Source organism: Mchenga conophoros, linkage group LG3, assembly GCF_057382185.1.
Source record: "Mchenga conophoros isolate Kocher_MC1m ecotype Shallow Benthic linkage group LG3, M_conophoros_male_GT1.1, whole genome shotgun sequence".
Classification (NCBI taxonomy): Eukaryota; Metazoa; Chordata; class Actinopteri; order Cichliformes; family Cichlidae; genus Mchenga; species Mchenga conophoros.
In genome coordinates this window covers 83,198,666-83,213,295 of record NC_140528.1, presented here as the reverse complement: position 1 = coordinate 83,213,295, position 14,630 = coordinate 83,198,666, and the positions used below count along the sequence as shown (strand labels likewise).

At 45.4% G+C, this 14,630-nt stretch overlaps 2 protein-coding genes across 3 annotated transcripts in view; one reads left to right on the top strand and one right to left on the bottom strand.

Moving 5' to 3' along the window:
- The window catches only part of eml3 (EMAP like 3), a 32,557-nt gene extending 22,669 nt beyond the window's left edge, over nt 1-9,888 (bottom strand). Inside the window, exons 1-4 of one of the 2 annotated variants that reach the window (XM_085267531.1) lie at nt 9,685-9,888; nt 1,166-1,342; nt 923-1,037; nt 245-754 (exon numbers count right to left, since the gene is read on the bottom strand). In XM_085267531.1, coding sequence (XP_085123657.1) covers nt 245-754; nt 923-1,037; nt 1,166-1,342; nt 9,685-9,709 — 827 coding nt within the window. In that variant the 5' untranslated portion in view covers nt 9,710-9,888. The remainder of the gene's footprint in view (nt 1-244; nt 755-922; nt 1,038-1,165; nt 1,343-9,684) is intronic. The other variant, XM_085267532.1, reaches the window with a different exon arrangement.
- ecsit (ECSIT signaling integrator) lies at nt 8,603-14,195 on the top strand. The gene is made up of 8 exons (XM_085267533.1): nt 8,603-11,032; nt 11,168-11,404; nt 11,569-11,968; nt 12,046-12,269; nt 12,660-12,717; nt 12,838-12,986; nt 13,453-13,558; nt 13,644-14,195. The coding sequence occupies exons 2-8, from the start codon at nt 11,255-11,257 to the stop codon at nt 13,928-13,930; spliced, it is 1,374 nt and encodes a 457-aa protein (XP_085123659.1). The 5' UTR covers nt 8,603-11,032; nt 11,168-11,254; the 3' UTR covers nt 13,931-14,195.
- Nucleotides 14,196-14,630: the final 435 nt, after the last annotated feature.

The following is a 14,630-nucleotide window of genomic DNA, read 5'->3' as shown; positions in this document are numbered from 1 at the left end:
GTGACCGAGACAGCAGAACAGGACACCCGGGTGGTGACATATTCTAACGCAGCATGACACACCCTGCAAACCTGAGGATGTCTGGTTCATAAAGCGGGCTGCAGCACAACTGGGGTTTGCAGAGCCAGAATCTGGAAAGTCAGTGTTAGTGTTGATTCGTTCTTAAAAGTCATGCAATCAATCAACGATTAAGGAAAGATGATTGAGGTTGTAAAGAACGCGGCAATGAGGCAGGACCACGCACAGAGCCTTCTCTCTTTCGTGGATGGGAGACAGCGGTCCAGAGCGGCAGCTGAGGTTCTGGTCTGAAGATTTGAATGAGGCCGAGGCTGAGCCTGGATCCTCCGGAGAGCAGCTGCCATCCAGGAGGTCCTCCCTCTGGAGGCCTCTGATGGTGGTGGGCTGAATGGGCTCTTCAACTGATGATGCCCATGTTAGGTCCTTTTCCTGCTCCCCTCTTCCTCCTCCTTCATCTTCTTCTGGCTCCTCATCCTCCTCTTCCATACCAGGGACACGGTGGAGTTTGGCCCGGTTTCCCTCAGATACAGAAGGACCTTCCACGAGTGCATCTTCCAATTGCAGGCTCTGGACTCGTCCGTGGAGAGGGACCCTGTCCTGGGCCGAGTCCTGGCCTGACGGGGTCGACTCTGTCTGGGTCGACTTGTCCACTGTTGCTGGAACGGTTTGGATGTCCGTGGATGCCGAGCTTCCTCTTTGGCTGTTTGCATTGGTCACAGTGGTGTCTGACAGTTGGCTGGAGAGTTCAAAGGTTGAGAACAACACAAAGCAGTCATACAGGCAGTTCACACAGACATATGAGCACAACGACAGTTTGAATAGACAAGCGTGTTGTCTAATACAACACAACGACCCCTCGTCGTTCGTCCTGAGCGTTTAAGCCCTTGGCTGGAAGGTGTAGTACCTCGTAGCAGGGTGCCGGATCCCATCGCTGGCTGAGCTGGAGGACAACTTTCTGCTGCTGCTGGAACAATCTGAGCAGCATGCTTGGCTTAGCAGCCGTGCAGCACTCGGGTTCACTGAGTAGATCAAAGTGGATTATTAGTTTCTTCTGCGTGTGCAGCTGCACTCTGCAAGTCTAATCACTTTTATATGAACGGAGACGGACGAGCCACACTAGTTTCAGTTTTCAGTTAACATCACCCACCTGCTATGACCTGCTGCTTCAGTAACTGTAGGACCTGATCGTGGATGCGGAGCCTGCGCAGGGCGTCAGCCAGAGAGGATTTCAGGAGTGTGATCTCGTCCTCCTGTGCCTGCAGACGCACCTCCATCATGGATGCCCGGTCTGGAAATTCAGCACTGCTGTCAGCAGACACATCATCTACAAAGGAAGCAGCAGGACGAGGGTTAGAGAAGAGCTGCACTACCAAATAATCTCAGCCTGTCGCTTGTTCTTCCATGGCTTCAACATCAGGTAACACTTAGCGCTACAATGTAGTTATTTTCTTTACAACAGGTTTATCTCATCAGAGGTGGGGCTTTGCACCAATCTGGACCCACGTCTGAATCCAGGAATCTTTGGAAAAATTCGTTATGATTGTGAGACAGAGCAGAATGTAACATTTAGTATCACATGTTCCTGAATGTCAAAAGAAATAAAAGCTCTTTGCCTGCAGAGCCTGTTGCTGCGATGCTGGGATTGAGCCCATGTGACACTCAAGTTTAGCATATTCTTCAGAAATGCTTTTCTCAGTTTATGCTCTCAGCCGATAGTCTGCCTTTACTTTTAGGTGAGAGACTCCGGTGACAGGCTTTCTACATACTTTCCACCGTTAACATCTTTCACTCTCAGATGAACACACCGGGAGTAATTCAGGGTTCAGGATACTGCTCGAGGATAATCTGGCATACAAACTGGAGCTGTCAGGGATCCAACCACCTGCCTTCCTTTTGGCAACTTATCTTTGTGAAGATTACAACATCGCTGTGAGGACATTTTTCTGGTACTGCTGTCTGAAGGTAAAGATGTGGTTTTAAGGTTTCGGTGGTTGGGTTTAAAGGCCCGTGAATGTGCAATGGCAAGCATAGCTTGTCCAGTGAAATTAAAAAATAGACATCAGTTAAACCTCTCATAAAACATCTCTCATCACAGGAAGCATCCTGTCATAAACAGGAGGTCCTCCCTCTCTAATAAGAGGCAAACTCTTTCTGGACAATGTTTTTAAAGTATTGTGAAGTGATTTTAGCAGAGGGTAGCAGTCAAGCTCTAAACCATGAACGTGGCTACGAAGAGTAGAAGAGTCACAGCTGACATAGAAAAATGCTCGCTCTCAGTAGGCTGCACAGCACTGAGGCTTTTCTCTTTTCACTGTATGAGAAAGCTGAGATGTAAAAATATAGCCTGATCGCTCCAGAGGTTTCAGTAAGTAACATGTGTTTATACAGCACTTTTCACAGACAACAAATCACAATGCAGTTCTAAATAAATCAACCCTGGTCTAAATACAAGCTTTTTGAAATAAAAAGGTCTTTAGCTGCTTTTTGAAGGGCTTCACTGAGTCCAGACACCGTAAAATAGTAAGTGGACTGGTTCTTATATAACGCTTTTCTACTCTTCTGACCACTCAAAGCGCTTCACCCATTTCGTTTGCTGTCACTCTTACTCAGTCTCGACCACGCTCGGGGGCGTCTCCCATTTTGACCTCAGGTCTTCCAGGCCATACTCGGCACAGAGGATGCCGGCCCCTTGGTTATAGCGGTCCATGCATGCCCTGCCTGGTCTAGATTAAACTAACTAGTCTAGTTTTTAGATTCAGCGGATGTAGATTAAAAGCAAGCGCTCGGTCACAGCAGAGCGCCGGTGCCACTCTGAATGATGAATTTCAGCTCTGCGTGACCGCCGGTCTGATGAAATGTTGTATTTCAAAACAAGAAGGTGCTGGGTTCAAATCAATGAGCCCGATGGGTCCTTTCTTTTCTTTCTGTGTGGCTCCCACCGTCCAAAGACAAGCATGAAACCAACCTTAAACCAGTCTGTACAAACAAATTCTTCACCGCTGAAAAATCGAAAGCACACACGGTGTTTTTATACCAGTGCTTCCTTAAAGCGATTGCAAATGAGACACTAGTGCTGCCTATAATGCTAGACATGTCGATCCTATCTGGGGGGAAATTGCTAGTTGGATTTCTGGTGAGACCATGACTTGCAGTTTGGTGGTGCCACACCCACTGTGGCTTCTTCCCAGGATCTGTTTTTGGCAGTGGGATCCTGTACTCAGTAGGCTGGTTTTATAGATGGGGTGTTTTATTGAGTGGTTTTACTGGTTGCGGAAGTAAAGTGTGGAGGTTAAAAGAATTTCTGAAAAGCTAAACTAAACAAAACTAAAAGTGAAAACATTCTAAACTCTTTAAACTTTGTGCTATTTCTGTGCATGTTTGGACGGCCACAGAGTGTGACAGCCATTAATATACAGTCTCTATATATGACTCACCATCCACAGTCGTTTCACTGTCTGCCATCTTTTTTTGTTATAAATGTAAGAAGTTATAGGCAGATTTTTGATGTCATTACTACAGATTTAAATTATTGGTGAGAGCACATGAGACCACACGTCCTTGTGAGAGGCAAACATCAGCACTGCTTTACTCAAAGCAAAGCCCCCAAAACAAAACACGACAATCGAAGGGACAATCGTGATCTGAACCAGTCAGGAGGCTGGACTGACAGGATAAAACAGAATAATCAGTGCTCCTATTGGTCATCACAGAAAATCTCACAACGTACAACTGCATCAGAAAACAGATACAAGCCTTGCTACTGTAGAGGTCTCACCACAACATAATTACACATCTGCATAAATGATTGTACTCCACTTCCACTCTGGTTTTCTTCTTTTCATTTTTCCCATGGAAGCCAAGACGGGATGACTCATAGCTGTTTGGCAGCAGCTCAGGGGAAGCTGGAATTTGATCCACATTAGATTCGTGTAGCTATACTGGAATTCTGGTTACTATTCACAGTCCGTCTGTCGTAGCGTGGAAGTGCAAAAGCAGGTTATGTCACCACTTTTGGAATTTCTTTTATCTCTGCGTGAACTTCTCAGTTTCTGAGTTATAGCTGGAGATGTCCACTGAGTAATCTGAATGTGCGTTATGTGAACAAAAACTTTTTTCCACATGCCACACATTTCAGGGCTGAATATCATTATTATATCAAGGTGAGGATATTTGCTGACATCTCGTTACTGCTCAACATGTGCCAGCAGACAGAACGACTGACAGGAAATGACACGGCAATGCTGGACAAAAGCCTTTTTCACGTGTCTCTTCATACACGTCACAGGATTTCCCAACATGGGAACGTTTGGGAACAGAGCCCAGTGACACAGTAGTTACTGGACGTGATAGCAGCTCTAGTCCAGCAGCAGCGTTCAGTAGGAGCAAAAGAGGAGGATGTGAACCCTGCTTGGCAGGTTCTAATTAACCTATGATTCAGGTTTTGAGAGAAAAAGAAGGGAATCAATTTAAGAAAAGAAAAATAGTTGGTGAAACACACCACGAGCCTCTTTCAGCCGTATCCACCACTGTTAGAAAAGAGAGAATTTGCTCCACTGATGACGTCTTTCGTAAAAGGCTCAGGGTCATTTAAGGACCCAGCAACTATAATTAGCCACTAAAGCTCTGGTTTTACTTTTATCTACATGAAACATGTTACTATAAATCTAGATTACTGCTCTTCTCCAGACGTTGCTTTAGTCCTTAATAAGCCCATAAACATCTTAGCTGCTTATCTGCATGCATGTGCTTAAAGTTAAAAAGAGTACGTGCGTCCTGCATCCGTTTGACTAACACATATTCTCACAGCGCCCGCCCACTCTTTCTACCTGTCATCCAAGGATGCTGCATCATGACCTCAGCCACCTACAGACACACAGCGCTCAGTCTGTAGTTCTCTACTTTGATTTAGATGCTTTGCCGCTGCTCAACATCCTGTACGCCCCTGCACAAGTGCCGAGGTCCCATCTGAGAAGTGAAACAGAGAGCTGCACCATCTGTGAGAAACACTCCCCCCACCCCACCACCAGCACGCTGCACACATGTGACTGACTGCACAGCTCGTGTGGCTGCAAACGGCTCACCAGGACTGCACATGAGACGAGCTGACCTCCTTTACAGTCCTTCACTTTGACTCTCACTCCTGTGTTTATCTCCAGGGAGCATCTCAAAAACACACCCGATGACGCCGTGATGCAGTGGTTAGCGCTGTCACGTCACAGAAACAAGGTTGTGGGTTTGATTCTGTAGGCTGGTGCCTTTGTGTGGCATTTGCATGTTCGCCCTGCACCTGAATGAGTACTCTCTACTCTGCTGCGGTTGTAGTAACAGAATTTATGAAAGGACTAGAATTAAAACTAACCGATTGTAGCCTTCACACAAAACTGTGCCTCGTGCACACAATGCACCGAAACGACAGGCGCTTCTACACTGCAGCTGGAAGCCAACAAGCTGGTGGAAAAAAAGGTGGCATACAAGGGGAAGTTGATGCTGCAGGCAGATACGTTCACAGGTGGGGGTGTGAGAACACGTTTTCAAGGAATAGTTTCCAGCACTGAGTGCACAGAAGACAAAGGAGGGCAAAAATATTTATATTTCACCTAAATATTTCTCCGAGCCTCCCGTCACTGAGACGGCGGCACTCCGTTTGGTTCAGGGACATGAAACAAGCGGTTGAGACGGCATTTAGATGATCCTGGAGCATGTCGGCGGGACTGACGTGTAGACGACTCTCAGTTCCCCATGTGGTCCTTAGTGAAACTGAGCCTGACACCCCCGTTTCATTTCATTTCATTTTTACTTTTTATTTGTCATGAACCACAAACGAGAGCGCGGATCTCAGCAGATACGAGACACCTCGTACCAAATTTAGCTCCTAGTAAAAGAAACTAATACAAACAATATCCAAGTTAAAAGTACAAAGCTCATATAAAATCGGGAAAGTCTCCCAGCCCACCCCACTAACAGCACATACACATTATACAGTCTTTATGCACGCCTGCACATCCAGTTCAGTAACACTGTGCCACCATTAAACGGTATAAGCACAGCATAAAGATCCAAAGGACGATGATTTAACAGGAGACAACTCATGGTGGTTTGATTACTGTTGCATGGGTGGATTCATTGGTTTACACTGTGCAGGGGCCCCAAAACCAGTTAAGCCAGCCTTGCTATCTTAAAGGATAAAACCATGGAAAAAGTAATTGTCAAAAAGCCAGAGGAGATGATGCAGCTCACAACACGCTGCCACAATCTTAACCGTCAGGCCTCAGACGCAAATACAGTGCAAGTCCGTGCTCGCTCTACATACAGATAACAACACTGTAAGCCACTGACGGCCATGGAGCATAAATCTCTGCCACATGATGATCTCACTGAGTGAGACTGACTGATTTATTATCAGCACTGCTTTAACTGCACAGACTGACGTTTGAGCCGCTTTGGTTTCCTTCTGATTTACAGGTGCGATCAAAACAAGGCGCCAGTGAAAACACTCTGATTCCCCCGACTTCAATCTTTAAACTGACCAGACAGGATTCAGCATTCACTCAATGCTACAGACACATTTCAGTGTCTGTTAGAAAGCAGTGAGCTTTAACTTCCAGCCCTGAGACAGAAGAAAGAGTGTTTACCTCCAGGCTCCAGCAGAACAGCACGTGTGTTCTTCTGAAAAGAAGCACTATTACGACATTCTGGGAAAAACACTGAAAAAGCTGCCATTTGCTGATGCAACTTCCTGCTGATCTCTGCACAACTGCAACACGTCCCAAATCCTCACAGTACTCCTAGACAGCTGTTCGAGCCAAAACCACAACACGCTGAAATGATGAATCCACTCTGGTTCCACTAATTGAACCCTTACCAAATATAACTCCTGTTCTCAGGGTGTTTACAGCAGCAAGCTGACTAAGTGCTAAGTGCTGTATGAATAGACTCGATTCTGCGGCTCTAATTCTAAACCTCTCTATTAAAGCACGTGTCTAAGTGCTGCAGTATAAACAGTATTTGGGTTTAACAGTAACAGTAACTGGTGTTAGTCCTCTGACGGCTCTTATAATGCTTGTTTGAGTGTGAAGGTGTGTATTTCTTGTCTTATGCACTACAGCAATGTGACCACATTCACATCTTCCAGCTGTTTAACTTCCAGCTGTGTAAGTGGGGTATGCACACATTTTTACAGTAATCCGTAAGCAGTAATTCAATTTCTCTTCTCAAGTTATACAAATACAAATCAGACAGAAGAAGGCATGCCTCTTCAGACGCTTGAAACACTGAGTGATGTCACTTCCTGTAGGAAAAGTTGCTATTCCAGCATTAGCAGCAGCTGCTTTTACACCAAAGCAAACCATGACAAAGAAACACAGCTCATCACAGATGGAGTCTGTAAAAGAGAGGCTGACAATTACCACAACAGAGCACGAAGCGTTTCACTGATACTGTCCTCATCTATAGTGAAGAGCTTAGCACTTTATGCACTTTAGCTCCTTTAAGTGTGCGACTGTACATGGTCTGTGTGGGTCAGAAAGAAGTGTTAGTCAGTCGGGGTTAATGGTACGACGCCGCACCTTTACTAGGATAACTGCAAATGTAAGCAAGGTAACGCTGCGTTACGTCCGGACATAAATCCCACATTCACTGAATTTCTATACAGTTCTTCTGATCTGGTCTATTTGACCCTGTTAGCATAAGCTGTGACCTTTTATGGAAGTTCAGACTAGTCAGGAGAATGTGAAAACTAGTAAACTTTACCTCCTGAGCCGTAAACTACAGACTTCAGCACATCTGTCCTTTGAAACAAAGGTCTTCCATTCCTTACTCTGAGCTGGGGAGTTTCTTGTAACGTCTAAAGTTATGCAGTTACTTAAGAGAGCGTGATACTTCACTGGTTGCATTGTGCTCACACACACAGCATGCATGTGTCTAAGTTCATTCAGTGACTCAGTAAACGCAGTTTGAAAATCTGAGGAGTTTTTCATGCTTTTCCACATTTCTGCACAGATTGAACTTGTGCAGTTATCATTACTGATACAAGTCATGGACACAACAATTACAAAACACAAGACTGGTGTTATGAACCAGCAGAAAGGCAGTAAGATAGCAGGCTTACTTTGTATTTTCAATATGGATATATTATCTTACTTTATTTTTAACATCTAACAAATGGTATCAGTATTAAAACTGAGGGCAGTATCTTTAAAGTCTTGTTTTGCTAAGTCTCAAATAGCCATTAACAGAAGTAAACTGTTGGAAAAGCAGTAAAGCCTCTTTGTGTGGCACTGGAATCTGCACACACTGCACATTTGCTCGCTCTTCCCTAAAACATTACTATGACTAGTTTGCAAAGATATCAGCCAGTCCTTTAACCCGATGTCAGATGTGCTTCAACTTTAAGGCTGGCATACAGTCCACCACACTGGGCTGTATTCAGTGGAGGAAATATTGTGTATCAGTATCTGCATGTTACTGCTAAACACAGCAGTTATTTGATCCCTACAAACTCATATTACGTAAGCCGGCCAGCTGACACCGAGGCACAAGCAACTCTCCAGAGCTCCAGCACACCTCATGCAGCTTTCCGAGGCAGGTAACGTGTCACCATCTTCGTTTATGAAACATAATTACCAACGTAACGCAGGTCTTCATTAAGAGAAATGGCTGTGTGTTGAAGCTTCCTACAGCACTGAGTCACAGCTGCCTTGCTCAAGCTTCCCCATGTGATATTAATATATTTGCTGTTCCCCAGCGCTTTGGCGGCCCACCAGCTTTCAAGAAGCCAGAGTATGTAAGATAGGCTTGGGTGTGGATGTTTGTATACACATGTGAATCAAAAGCAGTACTGGGCAGCTATCAAAGTTCCAGTTTCAGCATAATAGTAAGTATTGTGGGGACAGACAGGGTGGAGCTTTTTCACCCAACCCACAGTGGAGAGAAGGATGTTCAGCTGGTGCTTCGTCTAATATATGGATGAACTGTTGTGCATGGACACAGGCTGCTGCGGTCTTCGCTCTGCCGGTGGTCTCAATGTTGATGCTCAAACTACCCACGCGTGACAACATGGAATCAGCAGCACACAACTCAGTTTGCGACACAAAGTGGTTGCAGGCACGCCTCCAGGGTGTCCTGATCACTCGGGCCAGACTTGAGGAAACTATTTGAATGCCACAGAAATAATGTAAACGACGTGCAGCCGTCCCACGCACCTACACGGTCACAGCGCTGCTGTAACGTCTGAGACTACTGTCTGTCTGCGCTAACGTGTGACTGAACAAAACATGGAGAAATGTTGAAAAGCCCAGAATTAAGCAGCAAAAATCCTTTGAAAGTCAGAGCGGATGTTCCGCCGACCATCCGCTTGCAATAAAAGACAGCAAAGAATGCGGCGACGAGCGCTGCCAAGAAAAACTGCATCTGAGTGTTCAGTTACGAAGTTTTGGTGTGACTGAAAGCCTCCGAACAAAGCTCGAGGTTTAACGCGTTTGTTAAACTGTGTAAAGCGTGTGTGGTGCGGTGTATGCTAGTTTTGTCCAAAGATTGCCATCTTTGAAGCTGTTTGACAGCGTTCCTTTGAGAGCGATGCGATTATCTGATCCGAGCACGGACAGTGAAGTTTCCACGGCTAATGCTGTCAGTAAAAACACAAAGGACCACTGTCGCTGCTGCACTCACCCAGACTGTTGGTAGAGGAATCCATAATCCCAGGTTTAGACGGCGGCTCCTGTTTTTAGAGGAGCAGCGTGCACTAAGGTGTGTTTTCCATGCTGACAGAGGAGAATCACAGCCCACACTCTGGAGACTTGAGTCGATGACAGGTCTAAGAATACCGGAAACGCGGAATTTTCCGCAACATAAAGCGCAATAGTTTATTAAACGCGCGGGTGCGTGGGTGAGTGTGTGTGTGTGTGAGGGGGGAGTACTTATAAGGAAATCAAGCTTAAATATAAAATATAGTTCGAAATTACTTTATATAAAATGAAAAACTAAAAACAATCACACCACAGACTGAAAACCGCTTCCGGAAGTGTAGCCCCTCGTTATAGCTAGCTTGACACTATTGGCGGGAAGGCACCGGGTACGGCTAAAAGTGCTGCCAGATATTCGCCTCAGTCAGACTGCGTCAGGAAGGAGGATTTCAGTGTCCGTAAACCAGAACATCTCACGGAACTCTTAAAGCAGCTTCTTACGGCTGCACCTCTGCAGCCTGGCAGCTACAGGACGAGCATTTGTTTCCATCTCGTGGCGGCGGTGCGCACTACAAGCCCTGAAACCTGTGCCAGAAAGTGACTGCCTGCATTCAAACTGCTATAAATAACTTGTTGGCCTATAAGAAATGAAACGTATATCAAATGCATCCCTCACGAACGATATCCAGTCATCCTGACCACGCACAATATTCCTGCTTATATTGCATTTGACCAGCGATTCTATAAATGCAACGTTATGTCACTGTGACTGTATTTGAATTTTAGTGTTGCATTATTGTCAGCCAACATAAGCTCGACGATGGCTGCAAAGTGGCGACCCTTGCCTTAAGAAGTGTCTCTTGTTGACTTGTAAAAGCCTCTACAACTTTTTTTATTTCACCATTCATTAACCGCACAGAGAAGGCATCGTTTAAATATGTTAAAGTTTACAGTTAAGAGAACAGTATTATTAAAGTTCTTCATGGCTGGCACAAGTGTCCTCTTTGTTGGAAATCAAAATATGGTCACCCTAAATTATACTGCACGACAAAGGATAAAAAAATAGTTAGCTTTCTCTTTTCTCAACTTTTGTTTAATAGTTTGAAGAATCATAGCTACAGCGCGAAGAATGGCATTGATTTAGAAATCATTTTCCTGCATTTTAATGGAGAATATTTACTGCGCTTATTTGCGGTTTTACGGAACTATCATTTCTGTCACTGTTTCTATTGTTTGGGGGAAGCAAACGCGTGTCGGACCGGAATGCTGTACTGGCCTTTGAACATGGTAGCGTCCATTGACAGCGCCTTCTTGTCCGATTGTCGGCATTAAAGGTCAGTATTAACATGGTTATACATGTTGGGGTAATAATAATAACTATCATTACTACAACGTTTGAGCAGTTGACGAACTAAACTTCACAAAAATGTGAAATGTAAAGTTTGATCGTTCTGTACAAATATTTACAGCTGGATGAGGTACACCGAAGAGTGAACGTGTGAGCTTCACGTCCGTGTGCACTTCTGTTCTCTGACACTCGCCGTGATGGCTCGACTATGAAGGGCAGCCGCTGCCTGCATCAGCTCAAGTCTCTGCGGCTGCTCAGCCACGCAGGGAGGCGGCTGCCTCCTGCTGCTGCTGCTGGAGACAACGGCGCTCTATTCCGGTTACACTCCTCGAGTCTGCTCGGCGGCCCACAGCGCGAGGTGAGCTTTAGCAGCGACCAGACTTAAGCTCATATACAGCACTGATATAATCGCAGCGAAAGGCAGCTGGCAGTCGACTCTTTGTTTGGTTTTAATCAATAAATAATCAGATCATATGAATGAATCTTTTATATGCGTTCATAACAAAAACATGTTGCTTTTAGGTGTTGAGGCATTTCCACAGCAGCCCAGCGCGCACCAAGAGTCAGCCTGCACGGTTCGTTCAGGAAGAGGACAAGACGAGGGACAAGTCTCTGGTCGCCCACGATGATCTGTTTGAGCAGGTCGCCAAAGAAACCAAAACCAAGGCCACGTTTAACAAAGTGATAGACGTCTACACCAAGAGAGACATAAGGCGTCGAGGTCATGTGGAGTTCATCTATGCTGCTCTGAAGAAGATGCCCGAATTCGGGGTGGAGAAAGACCTCACTGTCTACAACAAGCTGCTGGATGTTTTTCCTAAAGAGGTATTCGTGCCGCAAAACTTTATCCAGAGAATGTTCAACCACTATCCCCGTCAGCAGGAGTGTGGAGTGCAGCTCCTGGAGCAGATGGAGAATTATGGTGGGTGGTAGTTGTTGAGAATCTTGAGGTGTTCTGTACACTGTTTTTGTGTCTAAGTGTCAGTGTCTGTGCTTCAGGTATCATGCCCAACACTGAGACCAAAGTGCTGCTGGTCCAGATCTTTGGAGAAAAGACCCACCCTATGAGAAAGTACCAGCGTATCATGTACTGGTTCCCCAAGTTCATGCACGCAAACCCCTTTCCTATTCCCAAGCAACTCCCTGAAGACCCAGTAGACCTGGCACGCTTCAGCCTCACACGCATGGCAAACGACTGGGACGCAAAAGTGACCGTCTACCAGGTATATGCATGGATTAGCCTAGCTTAGCATGAAGACTGGAAACAGGGGGAACAGCTAGCCTGGCTTTGTTCTTTAAAAGAATAACAAAAGTAACTCTAAAATCTTTAAAGCTAATACGCTGAATGTTTCAGACCCGAGTCTGGAAACCCCTTTTCCAGAGCTGTCAACCACAGACTCGTGTTCCACATTTCTTAAGCTTTTAAACTGAGCTTATAGAAAGTGGAGAAAAAACTCCACATGATTGCGAGTACAAGTTTTTGTGTTACAGTCATTTAGTTTCTCAGGTCTAACTAAGACAAACTTGTGTGTAAAAATCGTTTGACTGACTTTGTCTTTTGTCATCAGATGTAAATCTTGTATTTACCAAACTGTGTGTGCTCTCCTCACAAGCTGCCCTGCACAGACATCACAGACAGCGGTGCTGAAGTCACACTTCCACATATAGTAGGTATGGATGACTTGAAACTACATTCTGTGTCTTAGTCAGAAATATATTGTTAAAAATACTAATAATGGCATCATTTCCATATTTGTTGTTTGTTTTCTTTCTTTCCTGTGTTTGCACCAGGCATCCAGAGCCCCAGCCAGATGGAAGCGCTCGCTAAGCACAACCCGTGCAGGCCCGTGTTCGTGGAGGGCCCGTTCCCTCTGTGGATGAGGAAGACGTGTGTTTACTACTACGTCCTCAGAGCCGACCCTGCCCCACCTGAAGAGAAGGTGGGCAAACATTACTGTTAACCATTACAAATAATAAGTGCTGTGTGATGATCATATAACAGAGTGTTTGAATTCTAATGATTGTGGCTTATAGCTCAGGAAAGTCACAAAACCACAATCTCAGATTATAGAATATTTCCTAAGATCCATTAAAAACAGGATTTCTAGTACAGAAATGTCCAGCTTGGTGTGTTCATTAATACACTCAGATGTTAGGAATGCAGCCGTTGCAGCTGCTTTCCTGTAGACATCTGTGCATGCTGGTGTTGGGGGAACTGACACCACCCTCACTCCACTCCCTGTGAAGCTCTCCCAGCTTCTTCAGCTGGCTGTCATCTGCAAACAGCCGGCATTTTCTGCAGTGACCGTCTGTGTGTTCCCCTCGTTGTAGACTCTGTATAATGAATGTAGAATATGTGAAACTTTGTGAATTAAATTACAAACAAATCCTCCTCCCTCCCCTCAGATAGAAGAGCCGTATGACCCAGAGAGGTGTCTCATGTATCCTCTGCAGCTAGACCTGGATTTGGACCGCGACCTGGGGGACGATGAGAGCTTCGATGTGGAAGACTGTAAGATATGGCTTCACTGCTGTTGACCACAACCCCTCACTTCCAGGGTGTAACATAGATGATGTGTGTCTGTGTGTCTATCCAGTGGATGACGGTCCAGTCTTTGCCATGTGCATGACCAGTCAGGGGGACCAGGCTACCCTCAATCAGTGGATCTCTGGCCTCCAACAGAGTAACCCCATCCTAGGTCAGATCCCCACGCTGTTCCGACTGGGCGCTGGACCCCGGGAGCTGCAAGGGGTGGGCGACACCGACTCGGCCAGTGGAACCTGGTTTTCTTCACACGCCCATAAAGAAGAAGCAGACCCTGGGGAAGACGCCGAGGCTGTAGTGGAAGAGGAGCCCAGGAGAAGTCAGGGTGTGAAGCAGTGAACAGGAAAAAAGTTTCCTCCTGACTCCCTCCGAACCAGCCGGGAGGCTTTTGTAAATTCTTTTTAGCATATTTAATAAAGCCGTACAAAATAATTACAAACGTATTTATTCAGTCACAAATGTCTCACACCTTTAAAATACAGCAGACTATCTACGGAAGTACTAAGTCTGTATGTGTTCAAATGAAGTCATTGTAGCTGTGGAAATAAACAACGATGAAGTCGAGTTGTTAAAGTAACACAATAAATGTTGACTTCCATTTACAGTTGGACTCTGTTTAACTGTTTTTCACTGCCATTGAAGCTCGACTTGATTTTGGTGAACTTGGTTTTTGCTCCAATGACAACAGCTCGCCGCGCAGACTTCAGTGAGCTCACGCTGTCAGGAGTGTTTGGCTTTACAGTTGTTGTGAAGTTGGAGTTGAGGTCAGACTGTGGAGAAAACAGACTGGCCTCATCGTCTGTGGTCTTTCAGCTGTGGAGTGTCTGGTAGAGTTTCACTAAAACAGTTTTTGGTTGTAGTTTTGTTAATTAGCAAAATGTGTTTGTGAAACTGTTATTGCATCTCTTAGTAAAACAAGCTCCTGATGAGGTGCATCATCATGCTCTACATCCAACTGACACTGTTTCTACTTTGTTTTAGAGCTCCATTGCCTTACTGCAGTGCATTGGCAACTTTGAGTTTGCACTGCACACACAAA

Bases quoted from the DNA above. Each gene is read 5' to 3' on its own strand.
- ecsit (XM_085267533.1), top strand. From the start codon at position 11,255: ATGAAGGGCAGCCGCTGCCTGCATCAGCTCAAGTCTCTGCGGCTGCTC. The intron at 11,405-11,568 runs GTGAGCTTTAGC...TGTTGCTTTTAG, and splicing joins TCGGCGGCCCACAGCGCGAG to GTGTTGAGGCATTTCCACAG. The intron at 12,718-12,837 runs GTATGGATGACT...TGTTTGCACCAG, and splicing joins CACACTTCCACATATAGTAG to GCATCCAGAGCCCCAGCCAG.